This window comes from Gorilla gorilla, chromosome 1 (genome assembly GCF_029281585.2).
Source record: "Gorilla gorilla gorilla isolate KB3781 chromosome 1, NHGRI_mGorGor1-v2.1_pri, whole genome shotgun sequence".
NCBI classification, from domain to species: Eukaryota; Metazoa; Chordata; class Mammalia; order Primates; family Hominidae; genus Gorilla; species Gorilla gorilla.
Window position 1 is genome coordinate 177,845,240 of NC_073224.2, and position 13,694 is coordinate 177,858,933.

At 46.6% G+C, this 13,694-nt stretch overlaps 1 protein-coding gene across 7 annotated transcripts in view; it reads right to left on the reverse strand.

Annotated features, from left to right (window-relative positions):
* Window positions 1-13,694, reverse strand: part of PATJ (PATJ crumbs cell polarity complex component) — a 415,136-nt gene that overhangs the window by 12,471 nt on the left and 388,971 nt on the right. For all 7 annotated transcript variants that reach the window (XM_055362067.2, XM_063698171.1, XM_055362138.2 and 4 more), the window contains one exon: window positions 2,636-2,742. In XM_055362067.2, coding sequence (XP_055218042.2) covers window positions 2,636-2,742 — 107 coding nt within the window. The remainder of the gene's footprint in view (window positions 1-2,635; window positions 2,743-13,694) is intronic.

The window sequence follows — 13,694 nt, forward strand, 5'->3', positions numbered from 1 at the left end:
CTGCCTCAGCCTCCCGAGTAGCTGGGATTACAGGCATGTGCTACCACGTCTGGCTAATTTTGTATTTTTAGTAGAGATGGGGTTTCTCCATGGTCAGGCTGGTCTTGAACTCCTGACCTCAGGCGATCTGCCCACCTCGGCCTCCCAAAGTGCTGGGATTACAGGCGTAAGCCACCACGCCCGGCCTTGTTAACTGTTTTTAACTGTTTTGTTTGTCTTTACATTTTTTTATAAACACAGGGTCTGACCATGTTGCCCAGGCCTTGGCCTCTCAAAGTGCTGGGATTACAGGAGTGAGCCACCACACTTAACTATTTTGAATGCCACCTGTTTATTCCAATTCTTTTTTTTTTTTTTTTCTTGAGACAGGGTCTTGTTCTGTCTCCTAGGCTGGAGTACAGTGGCACAATTGCAGCCCGTTGCAGCCTCAAACTCTTGAGTTCAAGTCATCCTCCTGCCTCAGCCTCCTTAGTAGCTGGGATTACAAGCATGCACCACTATGCTGGATCCAGTTCTCTTAAAACTGGCTCCAGTTCTCTTAAGCATCAGCTTCTCCAACTATACTCCTTAACTGAGTTATGCCCCATATCCATGGTTTCACAGGACCCTCTCTCAATGAATTTAGCTCTCCTACAGTTATCTTTTATAACTATGGATTTATGGGTCTGTTTTTCCACTTCTCTGGAAGCTCTCTGGGGACTGGGGCAATATCTTTACTTACATTTCTAAGTTTGAGTCCTCAGGACCTAGCACTTGTATCTAAGTGTCTGGCCTTAGAATGGTGCTCAATAAATATCTGTTGAGATACTGATGAATTGCCCCCTATAGGTGAATGATTATGACTCATGAATAAGGCTCTACTTTTCCCCACTTTGTGGCCTTACGAGCACTCTCAGTAACAGCTCACCAGCTGGATACAAATTCGATTCATGTTTCTTCTTTCAAACACAGCCCCCATTTCCAAAGATACTGGAATGAGAAGCTAGATGCCCAAAGCCATTGCTTTAGAGCTACCTCCTGCGGCCATCAAATCATTAAAGACCCTTATAATTGTGCCTACTTGTACTCAGGGACATGTTTTCAGGGGAAGAGGGAGGAGTGTGGCTCTCCTCCTCAACTGGCAACATCAGATGGAATTTGCCTCCATTGATCTCACAATATCATAACATTTTCAACCAATTAGTTTAAATTTACTTTCATATAGAAGGCTAGTAAAAAAAAAAAATCCCAGTGTTAGCAGTGGTGGGATTATGAGTGATTTTTAAATTCCTTTAAGCTTGTGGTTCCCAGCCTGCCAGAGGCCATGGAATTATAGCAAAGGAATTAAGATTACAAGGGGATCTCTGTATTTCCATAGCCACATCAAAGGATGCTAAAGGTACGCTGTACTTCCTATAAAGGTCCTGATTTTTTTTTTTTTTTAAGGAAAAGGCCACCGTAATTTGAAAAATGTTATATTTCTATGTGTTGTCATATGTTCATGGCATGCATGTATTACTTTTATAATGAGAAAAAGGTAGAATGAGCTTAATTTAATATTCTTTCCTCAAGAAAAATAAACTCAAAGATGTCATTTAGGTGGGGAACTACCAGGAAAAAATTGGGACGGGCTATGACCATGAGATCCTTCAAATGAACCATCCAGATCTGTCAACAAACATTTATTGAGCACCTACTAGTGACCAGGCACTGCTGGTACCTGAGAGGAATAGCTTTAGGCAGCATTTCTCAAAGTGTAGATCCTTTGCCCATCTGTAGCAGAATCACTCTGGGAAACTTGTTAACATCAGGTTTCTGGAATCCACCACAGACCACCTAGTCAGAATTTTTGGATGTGGCCTGGGGAATTCGCATCTTTAAACATGCTCCCTAGATTACTCCTCTTTTTTTTTTTTTTTTTGAGATGGAGTTTCCCTCTTGTTGCCCAGGCTGGAGTGCAGTAGTGCAATCTTGGCTCACTGCAACTTCCACCTCCCGGGTTCAAGCAATTCTCCTGCCTCAGCCTCCCGAGTAGCTGGGATTACAGATGCCCGCTACTATGCCTGGCTAATTTTTTGTATTTTTAATAGAGACAGGGTTTCATCATGTTGGCCAGGCTGGTCTCGAACTCCTGACCTCAGGCAATCCACCCGTCTCGGCCTCCCAAAACGCAGGGATTACAGGCATGAGCCACTGAGCCCGGCCCTTAGATTACTCTTATGCATATTCTAGTTTGAGAAACCCTGCTTTAATGAACGACTTTAACTGCGATGACTGGTTTTAATGAAACATGTCAGTAAGTATAACAAGATTTCATCTCAGAACAAGATTTTAGCCTAGAAGTTCAGGAAACATGGTTCCTTGCACAATAAAGCAGCGTGCACCTGGGCTATACATCTGTGGTTTCTTAGGGAAGCAGGCATAGGCACTGTGTCAAAGTGACCAGGTGCAGTGTGTGTGTAGGCCCTGCAACAATGGTCTTTCAAGAACTCATATGGTGGAATTAAGCCTTGTGAGAAATAAGGATTCCCTAGAATTTAGAAGAAGTCACAGGTGCTTTGGCCTCCTCTCCTTTAGAGTGCACTTGAGTGTCTGGAAAAGTTCTTCCGAGCTTTGCCCACATGCATAATAGGCCCTCTGCATCTGAAATACTCACTCTGTGTCTTCTGGATGGTGTTCAGCAGTGGGCGAACCGAGGTGGTAGCCTGTAGACATGTTTTCAAGCTGAGCTGCTATAGCGCTTATATTGGTATCTGCTACAACCTGGGGAAAAAGTGAAAAAAAGGTATTTCATTATAAGGAAGGGGAGAATTAGAGAAACCATGCTGTATCCAAGGGTCAGTTCTCAATCCTAATCTTATTCAATTTATCTAGACCATTTGACACAAGGACTATTCTCTCAAATTTTTTTTTTTTTTTTTTTTTTAAAAGACAGGGTCTCACTCTTGCTCAGGTTGGAGTGCAGTGACATGATTTTGGCTCTCTGTAGCCTTGACCTCCCAGGCTCAAGCAGTCCTCCCACCTCAGCTTCCCACGTAGCTGGGACCACAGGCATGCACCACCAGGCCCTGCTAATTTTTTTTTGAGACAGAGTTTCACTCTTGTCACCCAGGCTGGAGTGCAATGGCGCGATCTCAGCTCGCTGCAAACTCTGCCTCCCGGGTTCAAATGATTCTCCTGCCTGAGCCTCCTGAGTAACTGGGATTACAGGCACCCACCACCATGCCTGGCTAATTTTTTTTTTTTTTGAGTCGAAGTCTTGCTCTGTCACCAGGCTGGAGTGCAGTGGCACGATCTCGGCTCACTACAACCTCTGCCTCCTGGGTTCAAGTGATTCTCCTGCCTCAGCCTCCCGAGTAGCTGGGACTACAGGCGAGTGCCAGTACGCCCAGCTAATTTTTATATTTTTAGTAGAGATGGGGTTTCACCGTGTTGGCCAGGATGGTCTCCAGCTCTTGACCTCGTGATCCACCTGCCTTGGCCTCCCAAAGTGTTGGGATTACAGGCGTGGACCACCGTGCCCGGCCTAATTTTTATATTTTCAGTAGAGGCGGGGTTTCACCATGTTGGCCAGGCTGGTCTCGAACTCCTGACCTCAGGTGATCCGCCCACCTTGGCCTCCCAAAGTGCTGGGATTACAGGCATGAGCCACCAAGTCCAGCCCAGGCTAATTTTTTTGTATTTGTAGAGAGGGAGTTTTTGCCATGTTGCTCAGGCTGGTCTCCAACATCTGAGCTCAAGTGATCCGCCCGTCTCGATATCCCAAAGTGTTGGGATTATAGGCATGTGCTCCTGTGCCCGGCCTTAAACTATTTTCTTCATTTCTTCATTTGGCTTCCATGACACCACAATTCACTAGTTTATTTTCCACCACTTCTGGCCATTCCTTCTATTATTTAAACCTCTGAGGGCCACAGGGCTTAGTCCTTGAGCTTCTTATCTTTTCCATTAAACATATTATCCCATCCCATTGTCTCCCATTCCATCCCATCCCATATCCCATCCCATCCATCTCATGAATGTAAATACCATCTAAGTGATGATAATCCCTGAATTTGTACCTCTAGCTCCAATGCTTACCTAACACCAGATCCATATATCCAGTCACCCACTGGATGTCACAACTGGATATATGGATCCAGTTGTCACTGGGTCCATAGACATCTATGGGACGTCTCCAGGAATCTCAAAGCTAATATGTCTAAAATGGAGGCTTTGCTCCCTGCAACCTTTGCTCCTGGAGCCTTCTTCATCTTGGGCAACTGCAGCTTGATTTTTCCAGTTTCAAGGATGGTGTCATCCTTGGCTCATCTCTGTCTCTCACAACCCACATTCCATCCTCATGAAATTCTATTGGTTTTTCTTTTTTTAAAATTTATTTATTTTTATTTTTATTTTTTTGAGATGGAGTTTCACTCTTGTTGCCCAGGCTGGAGTGCAATGGCGTGATCTTGGCTCACCGCAACCTCCGCCTCCCGGTTTCAAGTGAGTCTCCTGCCTCAGCCTCCCGAGTAGCTGGGATTACAGGCACCCGCCACCACGCCTGGCTAATTTTTTTGTATTTTAGTAGAGACGGGGTTTCTCCATGTTGGTCAGACTGGTCTCGAACTTCTGACCTGAGGTGATCTGCCTGCCTCGGCCTCCCAGAGTGCAGGGATTACAGGCGTGAGCCACCGCGGCCGGTAAATTCTATTCGTTTTTCTATGAAATTATTTCTAGCCTTCTCACTGGTCTTCTCGCTTCAGCCCCTCCATCCATAGCGGCTAGGATGTTTCTGTTACAATGGAGCAGATTATTCCAATCTTTTGCTTAAAACTGTCCAAAGGAAACTCGACTCTCTTGGACCATCACTGAAGTCCTTCCTGTAACCTCTAGGGTCATCTGCAGTGATGTGTCCTGTGACATCTCTGCCTCTCCCCTAACATTCTCCTTGGCATTCTCTGCCCCATTGTGCCGGCCGCCTCACTGTTTCTCTCACATGCCAGACGCATCCCCACCTCAGCACTTTAACCGCTGTGCCTTCTGCCTGGCACGTTCTGTATTTGGCATCTGCGTGGTTGGCTTCTTCACTACTCTGAGGCCTTTGAGCCACCTTGCCTGGCCACTCTAAATAACCTTTCCACACCAACATCCCAGCTCCATGTTTCATGTTCCCCTTCCCCGCTTCCTGGTTCCTTCTAAATATTTATTTCTTTCATTTATTTATTTGTTTGTTTATTTTTGAGACAGAGTCTCACTCTGTTGCCCAGGTTGGAGTGCAGTGGCACGATCTCGGCTCACTGCAGCCTCTGCCTCCCGGGTTCAAGCAATTCTCGTGCCTTAGCGTCCCAAGTAGCTAGGATTACAGGCGCATGCCACCACGCCTGGCTAATTTTTTTGTATTTTTAGTAGAGACAGGGTTTCACCATGTTGTCCAGGCTGGTCTCAAACTCCTGACCTCAAGTGATCTGCCCACCTTGGCCTCCCAAAGTGCTGAGATTACAGGCATGAGCCACTGCACCTGGCCTTTTCTTTCTTTTTTGAGACAGGGACTTGCTCTGTCACCCAGGCTGGAGTGCAGTGGTATGATCTGAGCTCACTGCAGCCTTGACCTCCTGGGCTCAAGAGATCCCCTCACCTCATCCTCCAAGTAGCTGGGACTACCGGCATGCACCACCATGCCCAGCTAACTTTTTATTTTTTGTGGTGACAGTGTCTCACTGTGTTGCTCAGGCTGGTCTTAAACTCCTGGGCTCAAGTAATCCTCCCACCTTGGCTCCAAAAGTAAGGAGGATTACAGGCGTGAGCCACCCTACCTGGCCTGTTTCCTTACCACCATCACTATCTAATGAACTGCATACATCTTACCTTGTTTATCTTATTTATTGTCTATCACTTCATATTAGAATGTAAGGGCAGGAAGTTTGTCTGCTTTGTTCACTCCTGTATTCCCCATCACATAGGAGAGTGCCTAGCACATAGCAGGTGCTCAGTAAATAACTGGTGAATGAAAGAATGGATGAATATCTCTGACTCCCTGAGATTTGCCTCTTAGATAGTCCTAAACAAAGGTATAGTAGAATAGGCTGTGCACGGTGGCTCGCACCTGTAATCCTAGCACTTTTGGAAGCCGAGGTGGGTGGATCACTTGAGCTCAGGAGTTCAAGACCAGCCTGGGTAACATGGCAAAACTCTGTCTCTACTAAAAATACAAAAGAAATTAGCCGGTGTGGTGGCACATGCCTGGAGTCCCAGCTACTTGGGAGGCAGAGGTTGCAATGAGCAGAGATCGTATCACTGCACTCCAGAGTAAAACTGTCTCAAAAATAAGATAAAAATAAGAAACCCACAAACAAACACAAAAACAAAGGTACAGTAGAATAATGGCAGTTTATATTCTGCTAATAATATATATGTATATATATATATATTTTTTTTTGCAAATAACATTCTAGAGCATTTAGAGGAAATATAGTATAGCTCTGGGAGTCCACAACAGGACTCAGGATGGAGTTCCAGAGTTCAGTTTCAGCCTCTTATCAATGCCATATGTGAGTTTCAGCTTCCTCATCTATTAAATGGGAATCATAAAAGTCTGTTTTGCCTCCTTATCCTGGAGTTGTCTTCCACCTCAACTAGTTACCAGAGATACTTTCTCAAGAGCTCCTTGGTTACCTCTGCTTCTAGGTTATAATTCTCACTGCACAAATACAGAGGGAACTTTGTCTGCCAGCAATGCAAAGCTCGACTTGATTGCAATTTCAGAAAAGGCCAACAGAGGGCACAGCTGCCTAAAATGCTAAATTAAGCTTCATCTGTTAAGTAGAGCAGAAAAAGAAAGAAAATAGGCCTGCCCCAGAACACATTTTGGGTGAAGCATCCTATTCTGGGGAAAACACTGCTATGTCCAAGTTACAGAATCTTCTGGAAATACCACTGTATGAAGAATGAGAACACATTTTGGATGAAGCATCCTATTCTGGGGAAAACACTGCTATGTCCAAGTTATAGAATCTTCTGGAAATACCACTGCATGAAGAATGACGGAATGAATTGGGAAATATTTAGGACGAAAGATTAAAGGAGGAAATGATAGATTTCTCCCTGCCCCGAAAAGTCTCTCCTCTTAGCACCAGCTTTCTGCTCTCTTCCACAGCAAGTGTACTGAAGGTTAACTTGTCCATAAACTCTTTTATCCTCCCTACTCTTGAAGTCCACCATCTTTATAAACCTACCCCACTCCAGCTTCCATCCCCATCTCCCACCCAAACTTCCATGACCCACACTCTTCTGGCTTTCCTTCTGCAGGGGCCTGTTTCTCCATCTCTTTGCTCTTCTTCCATTCATCTCTCATGGTGCAGTCCTGGGCCCATTATCCACTTGCACACTCAGGCTCAAGTGACAGCATGTACATTCCCACAGCTTTACATTCCAACGTGCTCACAATCCCAGCTTAGGCCACCGTGGTATAATCCCAGCACTTTGGGAGGCAGAGTGGGCTGGATCACCTGAGGTAAAGAGTTCAAGACCAGCCTGGCCAACATGGTGAAATCTGGTCTCTACTGAATATACAAAAATTAGCTGGGTGTGGTGGTGGGCACCTGTAATCCCAGCTACTCAGGAGGCTGAGGCAGGAGAATCGCTTGAACCCAGGAGGCAGAGGTTGCAGTGAGCTGAGATCAAGCCATGGCACTTCAGCCTGGGTGACAGAGTGAGACTCTGTCTCAAAAAAAAAAAAAAAAAAAAATTCCCAGGTTAGTCTGTGATATCCAATTGCCAACTTGACATCTGCATTTTAATATCTCAAAGATGTATCAAAATTAACACAGTATCCAAACTTTTGATCTAACAATTCATCTCCTTCAATTCACTTCTAGTTTTCCTCATTTTAGTAAATGGCACCTCCAGATGCCAAGTTAGAAATATACTAGGTGAAATAGTGAAAATACTGGTGCGCTGGCTGGTGCCTGTCTAACTGGAAAGGATGCTAGGATGCCAGCCATATAGCTGATCGCTCTCTGAATATCTGATCCCTCCACTCCTGCTTGCTGTATGTAATCCATCAAGTCCCCTGGATTCTACCTCCAAAATCCTTCTCAAAACTGTTTACTTTCCATCTACAGGTGACCATCCTAATTCAGTTCATCATCAAGTGCCTGTTAGCTGGAATCCCCATTCACCTTTGTCTCACCTCATTCCCACACGTTAGCCAGTTACCTTTTCAAATATAAAACGGGTATCGGCACTCCCCTGCTTAAAACCTTGTAGTGTTTTCCCTTTGGACTTGGAATAAAATTTAGACTCTCTAATTATGCATATAAAGTTCCCTCCATAGCCTACTCCTCTAATCCCGACTCTCTCAACTCCACCCCACATTCCACAGTTCCCTCTGCAGGCGGGGAATTCCCCCCATCCCCCAAACCAGCGTGCCTGGCATCAGCTTAAATGTCACTTCCTTTCTACAAGCCTGCTTTGACCATCCGTGTTTAATTTCTCCTGTTTTCCTCTCCATAGCACTCTCCAAGTATTTCTCACAAATTATGGTGATTAGCATCTATGTGCATGTTGACTGTATTTCCCACCCAATCACAGGATCCATGAGGATCAGGACTGCTTCTCCTCAGCACAATGCTAATGTGTCTAGCACATAACAATTGCTTAATAATTGTGGAGTGAATAAGCGAATCTAAAACTGTCATAAGGAATAGGGATTATGGGACTCAATTTTCTGTGGTTGCTTTTTGGGACTCAATTTTCTGAATTTACACAGAGCAGGGTGAGACTGATGGAGGTTACAAGGAGATAGGTGTTGGGTTCTTAAAGGAGAAAAAAAATAAGGCAGTTATGGAATGGAATGGCACAGTTTGCTAGGACATGAGCACCTCAGTGGAGCAAGCATTCAGATAGAGGCTTGAAATTAATCAATTCAGGATGTAGTGGAGGGGAGTCCTATGCTTTGTGGGAAGTTACACGGGTACTGTTGTCAGCTGACCATGAAACAGACTGTCCATATGGGGCTGAGGAAGAAAGTCACTAAAATAGTGTTTTTTTTAAGGTATCGTCAAATGCCAAGATGTGACGGCAGCCTGCTCCTTCGTTTACTCGCTCATTTATTCAACATAATGCAGCATCACCATGGCTGAATATAAAATGAGCACTTACTTTATGCTCATTTTATTTTTATTTATTTGTTTATTTAATTATTTATTTTTGAGACAGAGGCTTGCTCTGTTGCCCAGGCTGCAGTGCAATGGCACAATCTCGGCTCACTGCAACCTCTGCCTCCCGTGGTCAAGCAATTCTCCTGCCTCCGCCTCCCAAGTAGCTGGTATTACAGGTGTGTGTCACCACGCCCAGCTAATTTTTTGTATTTTTAGTAGAGATGGGGTTTCACCATGTTGGCCAGCCTGTACTCAAACTCGACCTCAGGTGATCAACCTGCCTTGGCCTCCCAAAGTGCTGGCCTCCCAAAATACGGGCGTGAGTCACCGTATTTGTTTATTTTTGAGACAGAGTCTCACTCTGTTGCCCAGGCTGGAGTGCAGTGGTACAATCTTACCTCACTGTAACCTCCACCTCCCAGGTTCAAGCAATTCTTGTGCCTCAGCCTCCCGAGTAGCTGGGATTGCGGGTGCATGCCACCATGCCTGGCTAATTTTTGTATTTTTAGTACAGATGGGGTTTTCCCATGTTGCCCAGGCTGGTCTTGAACTCTTGGCCTCAAGTGATCTGGCCATCTCGGCCTCCCAAAGTGCTGGGATTACAGGCATGAGCCAACGCGCCCGGCTATGCTCATTTTACATTCAGCCATGGTGGTGCTGCATTATGTATGTCTTTAAGCATCCTTGTGAGTCCCTGCTATTATTTCCATATCACAGATGAGGAACCTGAAGCAGGAAGGTTAAGTCGCACAGGTAGTAAGGGGTAAAGCCAGGATTTAAATCCAAATCTAGAATCTTGTATTCCTAACTGTGGTGTGAGGCAAATCACCTTGTGTGAGGCAACAGAGTTTATAGGCCATTTTTGGAGCATGGGAAGGGGAGGGGCAGAGGGACAGTGGGACAAGAAGATGCAAATAGAGCAGACCATCATGATGGCATGTGCTTGGCACCAGGGGGTACTTCACTCTCCGGGGTACTGCAAGGAGACAGCCTGAGGGGTGGGAGGCATAACACACCCACCACCTCACCCCCACTTCCTAGAAACCTTCCTAGCTTTCTAGGAAGAAAGCTGTCTAGCTTTTATTTTATTTTTAGAGATGAGGTCTTGCTCTCTCACCCAGGGTGGAGTGCAGTGGTGCGATCATAGCTCACTGCAGCCTTGAACTCCTGGACTCAAGTGATCCTCCCACTTCAGCCTTCTCAGTAGCTGGGAATACAGGCGTGAACGACCGAGACCAGCTCATTGCCTTTTAGAAAGAGATTATCCTTTCAAGAGTCCATGAAATCCACCATACAAATGGTAAAACCAAAGTCATAGTTTTATTTGGGTAAAAATCAATTTTTTTTTTTTTTTTTGAGGTGGTGTCTCGCTCTGTTGCCCAGGCTGGAGTGCAGTGACATGACCTCGGCTCACTGCAACCTCTGCCTCCCAGGTTCAAGTGATTCTCGTGCCTCAGCCTCCCCAGTAGCTAGGATTATAGGCGCGTGCCACCACACCCAGCTAATTTTTGTATTTTTAGTAGAGACGGGGTTTCACCATGTTGGCCAGGCTGGTCTCAAACTCCTGACCTCAAGTAATCCGCCTGCCTCAGCCTCCCAAAGTGCTGGGATTACTGGCGTGAGCCACCATGCTTGGCCAAAAATCAATTTTTAAAAAGTCTAGCTGCAAAGTATAAAAACACTTCTGTAGCATCGTCTTCTGGAAAAACTCACATCCCTCTAAAACCTGAAGTCATTTTGTTCACTCCTCCACCCCGAAACGAAAAAAACTGATAATACTGAACCTTAGAGACCCACCCAGGACACTTGGGGGTGTCCAGGCTTCTGCCTATTTTGTAGACGTGGAATCCAAGGGGCTGAATGAGAAACGTGATGGACTTTCACTGACAGCTTGGTCTTTTGCAGGAAGACAAGGAGAGCACAAATATGTCACCTTAAGAATGACTTTAGACTGGGCAAGGTGGCTCATGCCTGTAATCCTAACACTTTGGGAGGCCCAGGCAGGCGGATCACATGAGCCCAGGAGTTCGAGACCACCCTGAGCAACATGGTGAGACCCTGACTCTACAAAAAATACAAAAATTAGCTGGGCGTGGTGGTGCATGACTAGCCCCAGCTATTTGGGAGGCTGAGGTGGGATGATTACCCGAGCCCGGGAGAGTGAGGCTACAGCACACCATTATCGTGCCACTGGATTCCAGCCTGGACAACAGAGTGAGACCCTGTCTCAAAAAAAAAAAAAAAAAAAAAAAAAAGAATGACTTTAGACTTTACAGCTCTAAGAAATCCCCATCAAGCCCTTCTGTCTTAAGAGGTGATTGGCAAGTAACTTGATAGGCAGCAGAGTTAAACCTTCCTGGGGCTTTGACTTGTGAAAGGGGATAATCTGATCTCCAAAGGGTGTGTTCAGCTTTGAGTTCATGTAAGTTCAACTCTGAGATATGGTCTGTCAGCTGGCTCAGCCCCGCCACTGAAGAGCTCTTCCACCATCACCATCAGGGACTGACTGAACAACACGGAGGTAAGGCTGGGAGATGTTTGTGTGTTTTGGGGAAGGCAAAGATGAGAAGTGTGCTCTCTTTTTTTTTTTTTTGAGATGGAGTCTCGCTGTGTCGCCCAGGCTGGAGTGCCGTGGCGCAATCTCGGCTCACTGCAATCTCTGCCTCCCGGATTCAGGCAATTCTCTGCCTCAGCCACCCAAGTAGCTGGGACTACAGGCGCCTGCCACCAAGCCTGGCTATTTTTTGTATTTTTAGTAGAGACAGGGTTTCACCATCTTGGCCAGGCTGGTCTTGAACTCCTGACCTCAGGTGATCCTCCTGCCTCGGCCTCTCAAAGTGCTGGGATTACAGGTGTGAGCCACCGTGCCCGGCCAGTTTGCTCTTTTTTAAAAGTAAATCTTACACTCCTGGCTGTAAACTTCTGTGAAAGGTTCTGAGAATAGAGATGGGGGCAGAGGAAACCCAGTGGGAGCAAAGGTTCCCTGCCCTCCAGAGAGCTTGCAGCCAATGTCATCTAGTGTGGGAGGCAGATATGAATACATGCAGGTCAGAGTGGATAGAGGAGAGGGGAAGGAAAGGGATTCCTTCTGGGGAAGGCACAGGGACTCTGAGGTCCTTACCCGGACAATAGGCATTAAAGTATCTGTAACTTGAATGTGCTTCAGAGCTGTAGTGTTTGGAGTCCTTTCACCTGGGTGGGGCCAGCTCCAATCCTAAGATCTGCAGCTGTGGTCTTGCATTTTGCATTACTCAGATCAGCAAACTTCTCTCATGTCCCGCTAGACCCAGAGGCCTGGAAATGTGGCTGGTGCCCCGGCCCTCCAACACGGGGGAGGTGGGTTAAATTTATGCCTGCGGGTCCTTTAAACTTATGCTCCTTGGCTGGGTGCAGTGGCTCACACCTGTAATCCCAGCACTTTGGGAGGCTAAGGCAGGTGGATCAGCTGAGGTCTGGAGTTTGTGATGAGCCTGGCCAACATGGTGAAACCCCTCTCTACTAAAAATACAAAAATTAGCTGGGCGTGGTGGCACACACCTGTAATCCCAGTTACTAGGGAGGCTGAGGCAGGAGAATCACTTGAACCCAGGAGGCGGAGGTTGCAGTGAATTGAGATTGTGCCACTGCATTCCAACCTGGGTGACAGAGTGAGACTCTGTCTCAAACAAACAAACAAACAGAAAACTTATGCTCCTTCTTGTTAGGCACAGTGCTGCTGTAGACATCTTGAGTGGTTGTTTAAGGGCAGGTAACTAGATCTGGAATTGCTGGTGATGGGTATTGCATCACCATTAAAGTTAGCAGAACTTCCTAAGTCGCCAAATGGTTGTGTTTACTTAAAGTCTCACTAGGCATTTAATGAACTACTTGGTTTCCCCTCATCCTCCCCAACTCTTATGATCAAATATTTAGTAATTGCCAACCTGAGCTGGAGGAGACCCCTGGTCTGAAGGAAGAGAAGGAACTCTCCCAACCCAAAGAGGGGGAGGCCACAGACCTGAAGAAAGAGGTGGAGAAAATCTCCTCATCCGAGGAAGAGGAGACTGTGAACCTGAAGGAAGAGGTGGAGAAAATCCCCCCACCTGAGGAGGAGACTATGGACCTGAAGGAAGAGAAGGAGGAGATCCCCCCACCTGAGGTGAGGGAGGCCACTGGCCTGAAAGAAAAGCAGGAAGAAATCCTCCCACCAGAGGACGGGGAGGCTGCAGCCTTGTCCTCTGAGCCTAAGGAACAGTTAGAGACGTTTGCATCTGTGGAAGAACAGACAAGCCTGCTTCCCTCTCAATCTGTGTTCCCCCCACAAACTGCTATCCCCCCTCACTCTGTGTCCCCCCCTCCAGAGGCATTTCCCCCTCAGGCCTCTGTCCCCCCTCACTCTGTGTTCCCCCCTCCAGAGGCATTTCCCCCTCAGACTGCTGTGCCCCCTCACTCTGTGTTCCCCCCTCCAGAGGCATTTCCCCCTCAGGCTGCTGTGCCCCCTCACTCTGTGTTCCCCCCTCCAGAGGCATTTCCCCCTCAGACTGCTGTGCCCCCTCACTCTGTGTTCCCCCCTCCAGAGGCATTTACCCCTCAGGC